The 9,593-nt window shown below is 38.6% G+C and overlaps 1 protein-coding gene across 2 annotated transcripts in view; it reads left to right on the top strand.

Annotated features, from left to right (window-relative positions):
* Positions 1-8,323, top strand: part of prkcz (protein kinase C, zeta) — a 206,199-nt gene extending 197,876 nt beyond the window's left edge. For both annotated transcript variants that reach the window (XM_056463849.1, XM_056463850.1), the window contains one exon: positions 3,807-8,323. In XM_056463849.1, the coding sequence (XP_056319824.1) occupies positions 3,807-3,894 (88 nt within the window). In that variant the 3' untranslated portion in view covers positions 3,895-8,323. The remainder of the gene's footprint in view (positions 1-3,806) is intronic.
* Positions 8,324-9,593: the final 1,270 nt, after the last annotated feature.

Consider the following 9,593-nt stretch of genomic DNA (forward strand, 5'->3'; position numbering starts at 1 on the left):
ATGTCATAAATATTTTTCAGAAAGTAACGCATTACTTTCCATAAAAAGTAACAAAGTAACACAACTAGTTACTTTTTTGGGGAGTAACTCAATATTGTAATGAATTACTTTCAAAAGTAACTTAACCCAACACTGATTATCACATAGTTTGTGTTGGTTTTGGTTTTTAGCGACCCAGATCTAAATATAACAGAAAAACATCTATTTTTGCTACAATTGCAAAAAAAAAAAAAAAATCTCTCCTGATATTGTAAAAACAATCAAATAAAGCATATTTCATTCCTTTTGGAACTTGAATGGGTTGAGTTTAAGCAGATGATTTTGCCATCTCTGTCATCATTAGAGCACACTTCCCCAGTACAGTCAGCTTCTGACTCGCTCATTTTCACAATTTAAACAATATACTCAGAAATACTGTTACTCATTTCTTCAAAGTCAGTATTTTAATCAATGACAGCTAACTCACCATCAAGTCAATCAGTGACACTTATTTGATTGCATAAAGTAAAGAAAGAGAAAAGTTTTAAAGTTTTGGTAATTCGGCAGTCACGATCGACACATCACAATATCATTGTGCCATTCATTCATGCATTTTCCTTTCGGCTTAGTCCCTTTGTTAATCAGGGGTCATCACACCGGAATGAACCGTCAACTTATACAGCATATGCTTTTTTTATGCAGCGGATGCCCTTCCAGCCGCAACCCAACACTGGGAAACAACCATACACTATTGCATTGACACACATACACTACGGCCAATTTAGCTTATCCAATACACCGATAATTGCATGCTATAGCATGTTTTTGGACTGTGGGGAAACCAGAGCACCTGGGGGAAACCCACATGAACACAGGGAGAACATGCAAACTCACACAGAAATGCCAACTGACCCAGCTGGGGCTCGAATCAGCGACCTTCTTGCTGTGAGGCGATCGTGCTATCCACTGCGCCACCGTATCATTGTGTATAAGACATTACCCTCTGAGGAATAAAGGTGTCATCAGATATTTCTGGTGTCATCAGATATTTATTATTGTTGCACAGGATAAATGTACTTACACTATTACATACCTCAGGTTGCTAGTGACTCTATACACTTTTCACACAGACAATATTTAATAGCTTGTTCTCGCTTATGATTGCTTGTAATGAATAAATGGAGGAATACTTTAAAGTCTGATGTGTAACTTAAAAAAAATTAATTAGGGGGAGGGTGGTGAAAAAAAAGGTTGTGAAATGTAAAAAAAAGTCAGGAATATAGGTTTTAAATGAACAGCTTTCTGTATTTTTTTATTCAAAACTATTTGAAAATGTACTGCTTGAGAAAACAGGACCAGAGCTTTGCTGTTTTTCAGCTCCACCTTGTAATTCCTTTCTGAGGAAACATTAGTGTAGTAAAGAGGCTTGTTTGTTTTGGTCAGTGCCCAGAACGTCCATATTTCTGTTTCTTCATCACGTATTTCCCCCCTGCACTGCCTTTGAAACCTGAGCCTGATATTACGGCATAAAGGTGTCGCTGGTGTTATTTTAGATTTCACTCTTGCTGGAGGCTTTTGGACCCCACACACCCACATAGAGTCAAGTGGCCCTCCGGGGACTTTCTTCAAACAGACACAGCACAAACACAATTGGGCACTGATCCTGGATCTGGTGAAATATCAGTTCTCGCAGAGCCTGTTGGAGAGGAGAATTGTCCTCCATGGACCGTGTTTGACAGAATGTGATAAACGAGTTTTGAATGGTCTCAGCATTACGCCATTGAAGAGGTGGAGCGTACTGTATATCCTCAGCATGCAGGCTGATAAAGGAGATCAATAGATTCCTGAGGTTCTGATTTCAGTAACAATGGTATTATGTCTTTATATGTACCAAAGATTGTTGTTAATGCAGAAAATATGTAAAAGGAGAAAGATGCTGCTGAATTTCTCCATTGCACACTAGTGAAATTCTGTCTGTCCACTGCTTTAGTTAAAGCCGCCTTTGAGGTTAACCAGACCCTTGACAATGATATGGAAATGTTGTTTCTGTGCTTATAGATGTACTCATGTGTTTGAATATTTATTTTAGTACAATATTTAAAATGAGTATCTTAGTAGTTGGCTGGTTTCTTATAATTCAAAATATTGTAATTTTTTGTAAAACAACTTATTTACATTATTTAAAACAACTGAATATTATTTTTAATGGGCCCAAATTGTACCAAAAAATATCCCCCACACCATTACACCACCACCACCAGCCTGAACCATTGATACGAGGCAGGATGGATCCATGCTGCTTTCATGTTGTTGATGCCAAATTCTGACCTGACCATCCGAATGTCGCAGCAGAAATCGAGACTCTTCAGACCAGGCAACATTTTTCCAATCTTCTATTGTGCAATGTGGTGAGCCTGAGCGAATTGTAGCCTCAGTTTCCTGTTCTTAGCTGACAGGAGTGGCATCTATTGTGGTCTTCTGCTGCTGTAGCTCATCCGCCTCAAGGTTGGATGTGTTGTGCGTTTAGAGATGCTCTTCTGCATACCTCGGTTGTAACAAGTGTTTATTTGAGTTACTGTTGCCTTTCTATACCCTGGAACCAGTCTGGCCATTCTCCTCTGACCTCTGGCATCAAAAAGGCATTTGTGTTTTTTTCGGACCATTCTCTGTAAACCCTAGTGATGGTTGTGTGTGAAAATCCCAGTAGATCAGCAGTTTCTGAAATACTCAGACCAGCCCGTCTGACACCAGCAACCATGCCACGTTCAAAGTCACTTAAATCACCTTTCTTCCCCATTCTGATGCTCGGTTGCAGCAGATCGTCTTGACCATGCCTTAAATGCATTGAGTTGCTTCCGTGTGATTGGCAGTTTTGCAAAATTTGCTTTAAAGAGTTGAAAGAATTGAACAGGTGTACCTAATAAAGTGGCAAGTGTGTGTGTGTGTGTTTGTGTGTGTGTGTGTGTGTGTGTGTATGTATATATATATATATATATATATATATATATATATATATATATATATATATATATTCTATTTAATATTAATATATTTTTTTGCTGAAACTGTTCATTCAAAAGATAATTTGAAGAATAAATGGTACAAATCATAAATGTTTGCAGTTGTAAATTTAATCATTTTATTTGTTGGGACATTCTCAAGTCAACCCATTACTGAATAATTAAAATCTCAGCTGATTTAAATCCAACCACAAATACAAGGTCAAATTGATCACATATTCAAGAGAATCATCTTAAACAAAGGAAATAATAACAAAACATTAAATGTCCAAACATAAATAATCATATTGCAATTGCATTTAATAACAGATATTGGAAAAATGCTTTTCTTTTTTTTTTCAACCAATTATAGACCAAAAATAAATGTTGGGAATCACCACTGCATTAAATCACGCAGGCGATAAATTAAGCATATATTCAAGAGACTCTTTGCCTCCAGGGGCTGAATCTCTTTGCAATAATATTCGTATGTAATTCACTTTTTATGAAAGTGTCTGCTAATTAATAAATGTAAATGTAATGAGATGAGATGCGGGCAACTAATTCTCTCTGCAATACTTATTGCTTATACACCTAGTCACCAACATATTTTTCCAGAAAAATTCACTTTGGCTGGTAAATACCTCTTCTTTGGTACTTGTTAATGATGTAATAAGTCAGCGTGGCTTTGGGGATCCACCTCATTTGCACTATTAGCCTTATTTCTCCGCCTTATTCACCATTTTTCAGCGTTTGCTTTGAGCCACAGTGCAAAATGTACAGTTGAATCGTAGCTCCTTCATTAATAATGTTGTTTTCTCTCCTCAGGGATGTGATAAAGAGAATAGACCAGTCTGAGTTCGAGGGATTCGAGTACATTAATCCTCTGCTGCTCTCCACTGAAGAAACCGTATGAGGGAAGAACAATGCGGCATGTATTTCTCTGCCTGCGGCTCTACAAAACTACTACAGCTGAGTTTAGCTCAGACTATGTGTGTTCACATAGAAGTTTTCTAAAAACTGTGGTAAAAGGCGACATTAAGACTTCAAGTGCGGACCCTCCCCCGAGTTATTTTGGGGTTACACTGGAAGGACTAGAGGAACTTCAGAACTCAGAACTATTCCCCAAATTTCAGCTGTTGATTGTCTTCCTGCTTCCCAGCATCCTCATTCATTTAAGGCCCATGTTTGTGTGTGCGCGCACTGTTGCCTGGGACTCAATTTTAGCTCCATCGATGTGTGCCTGCATCCACCAGAGACTACATTTCCCATCAACCCTAGCAAAATATGACAGTTCTAACTTAATGTGCACTTTTTGTTTTGTTTGATTTTTATTATTTTTGGGATTCTCTTTAATCTTGTGTGAGGCTTGTCCTCAAACGAAACAAGAATGTATAATGTTTAAAGGTAAATGTTGTAATATAGTGTAGGTAGCCAATCGAAGAATTTATGATGCCTTCTATGATGCAAAGTGGCACATTTTAATTGACGACCATGATGGTTTCATCCGCAGCTGTGCTCGAACCACATGCTTTTAACCACCTATGTCGATTTTAAACGGGAGATAAAATGTGTTTTTTGAAGAAGTGCCTCAAAGATCTAGAATTCACCATGCTCCCAACTGCTCTGACCTCCACGTTAGACCAGAGTTGATTTTCCAAGGCAACATTCAGTGAGAATGTGGACTGCAGGTGTTTTTTTTTTGTTTGTTTTTTTATTTTTTTACATAACATAAATGCACTGATACGTATTTTGAAACCAAGTCATGATGGATAGACACTGAATGATCAAAAAGCTCAAATACATCAGACATCCAATAATATTACTAAACTAGACTCATTGGAGAAACATTTAGTGGTAGTACACTAACAGCTGTTATTGCGTTTCACACAAATTACTATTACCATAACACACCTGCTCCATAAAGTATGTACAGCTATTCCGGAGTAGTAAACTTGCTCAGAAGCTCACCTGGTACAACAAAGTGAGTCCTGAGTCACTATAAAAGAGACTTGTAGAAGCAATTTAAAAGTTTTAGTGTCGGTACTACATTGTTCAAACGCAACTGAGCACTCTTGGATTGACACAAGATGATTCATTTCTAAACTGGAGTGAAATGTACCACAACTAACGTAATAAATCAGTTCATATATCTCGGATAAAACTGATTACACATTTAACAAATGTTTACACCTGGTATTAAGATGTGTTTTCATCAAATCATTCATAAGTAAGCAACACTAAATGCAGGTCTAAAACATAACAAGGTGTAAAACTAGTCAACTTTGGCCCACTTCTAGAGGTCAGGTTTCTTTCAGAGTGTAAACACTCATGTGTTTGAATGCTTTCAAACTGCCATGAAAGACCAAATACTATTACTATGACCAAATACAGCCTGTTAACCTAAAGCCCTGGACTTATCAAGCTGAAATCAAAGAATTGGATGTTGTTGTGGCTTGGATTGGCTTTGTCTGGTCTCATCAGGACTAAAAGAAAATGCTCGTGAACACACCATATGGACAACAGCTGACTGAAACGAGAAAGTACTTACTGCGCCTGTATGAGATGATGTATTTTCCATACCTGCAGGCGGCATTATCTGTACTGTCATTCCACAAAGGGAAATCGGAACTAGTGCTGCACACAAAGCAGTGTTAACTGACTTCTCGCTCACAACAGTGGGATTTGCTCATGCAAATGTCTGATAATCTATATTATTTGCAAATATTTAGGAAATTCAGCTTCCCAACTTCTTTTTGTTCTTTCTTTCATCACTTTAGATTTGTTCTTGTGCTCTAATTCAAATCTAAACAGCCAATCAGAGCTCTTTCACCGAATAGCCGACACAGATTCTACATAGTGAATCGGGCAAACTCTCTCCGACATGAACCTGATGAGAGATGACGTGTAGGACACACCAAACAAACTGTCTGACAGATACTCACCAATGGAGTTACGCTGCCCAATGACCAACCGGCTGCTTGTTGTGTTGAACAAAATTCAGTGTTCGGAGAAGGAGGAGACAGAAAAGATGACCAGCAAAGGCAATAACACTCATGCCACACCAGTCTCGCTCCACTCTCTTTTCTCTCTGCTTCATCCTCCTTACCATCTCATATTCACCTACTGCTCCATTGCAGGTCAGAGACATCCTCCCAATCCCAATTCAATGCCAAGTTTTGGATGTCCAGCAGTGAGCCCTCCATTGCCTTGATCTCCCTGCTCCTCCCCATCACGTTAAATTCACCAAACAGGAGAGCCCCCTTAGTCCTCATCTGCTACTTCATGACCTGACAGACAACAGAGAGTCGATTTTATCCCTCCTGGCATTGCCCACCAGCTCTTTTGACAGCGTGTTCCTCCTTCCTACTGGGTTTCGACACCAATGTAACCATTTAAAGAAGTCAACAACTAAATGAACTGCCACATCAAAACAAAACACAAACATACATGTTCCAAGCTTGGTCATCTCTTGTTCTTCACTGTTGTCACTTCTCTCCATTCTAGAGCTTCTCTGTGGGACCACAAGCCTCAAAATTCATGGCTCTTAGACTTGCTTCCATAAAACCAATGAGAAAATAAGAGTCCTAGTAATGGTCTCTGCTGACCACCTGCGATTAGATCACTGAAAACGCAACGTTAATGCCAGGTGGAAACTGGTACGCAATGTATTATTGCATAAACGCCACCACAAGCATGTTTTTCCAATGAACCTGGGGCTAATATTACAGTCGAATTCATTACAGAACACACACACTAAACTGTTCAAATGTCTTGTGCTCACTTTTACAAGTGGGATTTGTGTTATACTCATGTGATCTGTCAGTGATTAGCTGTTGAGATGTTGTAGAAGGCGAGAAAGCACAAACAAGGGGTTTGGACATCATGTTGCTAGTGTTATGTCATGGTCAAATTGTGCAACAGTGTTGTGACTGAATCTCAGATGACCAAAACACATGGCGGAGTTGTCTTTGCACTCGCAATCAAAAGTTCAAATTCAATGTAATGCAGCACTTGCGAAAACGCAGTTAGCACAGAATGCTAATCTTATTTCATTTGAAAACACAGGCTGTGTTCAGAATGTGCTGTTAGTCTGCTGTAGTTTAATGAACAGTGGGAGAGATAATGAGATGATTCATACTTCAAAAACTTTGCGTAAAATGCAGCTATTGGTCACAGTTTGACAGAAAAATTAGCACAGAAATTATGGAAGGTGATCAGGGCCAAAAATCTTCAAAACAACTTGTCAGCACACACAGTTTGAGTGTGTTAATGCAGTGGTTCTTAAACTTTTTTCACAAAGTACTACCTCGGAAATTTTTCTCTACAAGTACCACCATAATAACTAGCATTGAAGTACAGTAGCGTAGTAGGCCTAATTAAGCAGCTACAGCGCAGCGCCGTTCAAAATTGTAGCAGATTAATTCTTCTTATTAAGCATATTTATTATTGTCAGCCACTTTAAACATTATAAATCGTTTGAACATTAACACTTCACTGTGCTTACAGGTAAAAAAAAATGTAATAAAATGTGCTTTTAAAAGTTAATTAAAAACTGCTGTACTGAAATGTAAAGTATTAACATATAGTAGCCTATTCATCAAAACCTGGAAATGTTCCTTGGACCTCATAAATATAGGCTATATGTCATCGTATTCATCTATAAACTCTTTTTGATAATTGTTTAAATATACAAATAAGTCATATATACAGGCAACATATATTTTTGAAATCGAAACATTAACTTTTATTTTAAATATATGAACTGGATTTACATACTTGGAAGTTAGATCTGCTTACTGAGCGTAAGAGTAGGCTTTGTGTGTCAGTTGAGCAAGTGATTAAACTATACCTGTCAATTTGAAATTAGCTTCAAATGATAGAATACATAACAAACATTAAAAAATTAATAAAAGGTTTAGCCTATTACTATCAATTTACTGATCACATTGGTGTTATCATACGCGTCAAAGGGTTAAAAGTGTGGGTTTTTTTTTATTTTATTCAGCGATTCCTCCACTAGAAGGAATCCCACAGTTTGAGAACCACTGTGTTAGGGCATTCGCTTTGTGTGTGTGTGTTTAGTACACATAAACACACACAGTTTGAATGTTAAAACGGCTATTTTTATAGATTGTGAAATAAATATGATGTTTACCCTACTAAAAAAAACAGCTTAATTCAGCCTAGGCTGGTTGGTTGGTTTTAGCTGGTCGACCAGCCTAGTTTTAGAGGGGTTTTGGCCATTTCCAGGCTGGTTTCCAGCCATTTTCAGCCTGGTCTTAGCTGGTCAGGCTGGAGATGACCAGCTAAAACCAGCTTGACCAGCCTAGCCAGGCTGGAAGCCCAGCAAAAAACCAGCTATGTCCAGCTTAAACCAGGCTGGTCAAGCTGGTTTTAGCTAGTCATTTTCCAGCCTGACCAGCTAAGACCAGGCTGGAAATGGCCAAAACCCCTCTAAAACTAGGCTGGTCAACCAGCTAAAACCAGCCAACCAGCCTGGGCTGGTTTAAGCTGGATTATTCAGCAGGGTAGCCTGCAAGTACAAACATTGTGTACTTCCATGGGTCATATATGCAAACATAACAAACACAGCAACTTCAGTGGCTGTTGATGTATTGATATGGTTAAAACGAGCATGTAGATGCAATCGACTTTAATGTGTTCTGTACACTTTTGACCCCGATGGCCTTCCATACAAAAAAGAATGGAAACGGAATGTTGAGTTGTGCTCATTGCATTCTGACATACATTATTCTGTGCTGTGTGTCTTGGCAAATGCAGTAGGTCATCTGTGCACAGTATGCATACTGCAGAGAGTAGCGAGTTAGTATGCTACTCTGAACCTAGCCATACACACTTTCCCGCTGGGCAAACACAACTAAAGCATCGTTTCCTTTTAAATTGTAGCCCACAAAAGAAAAGCTTTTTAAATTGAACTTCTAAACCCTCCGTTTCCCTTCAAAGAAAAGAAAACAGCCAATCAAAGCCTACCCCGACTGATTAATCCCTCACAGCGATAAGGTATTGTGTTATTAGGCAAACTAGATATGTTTTCAATCTTGCGTCGCATTTAATCTCCAACTTTTGGGCTGTTTTAGTTCCTCTTTTCCTGGAGAGTGAAGACGACACTCTTAGATGTGAACGCTTTGATGAAATCAGACCTGTATGAAGAATCGCTGCCATGTTAACAGGATTAATTAGCCACTTTTGTGTCAGACAGTAGCGAGATTAGCAGACGGGCTAGGAACAAAGAACGAGCCGGGAGATAACAAGCGTGACGAACGTAACGATAACGAGGCAGAGAGCAAAGCCAGATTACCCCGCTGTGTTTGCAGCTCTCTAATGAAAAACTGCTACAAAAACATTTCCATCAACTCCACTATTTATGAATGATATATGGGATGTTATTCAGGTGACTGCTGAGAAAAAAACATTCAAGTAGTCTAACTGGTCCAACATGACTATTATTGCAGGCTCTATAAGAGAACAGGTACTACGGTAAATGATAAAGGACCAAGTAAAAACCACATTCATCCGACCAACAGCTTCATTTTCCACCAGCTTGAGCTAATGTACAGAATCCACATGAAAAGATGTCCGATTTATGTTTCT

The sequence above is a fragment of the Danio aesculapii genome, chromosome 8 (assembly GCF_903798145.1).
Source record: "Danio aesculapii chromosome 8, fDanAes4.1, whole genome shotgun sequence".
NCBI classification, from domain to species: Eukaryota; Metazoa; Chordata; class Actinopteri; order Cypriniformes; family Danionidae; genus Danio; species Danio aesculapii.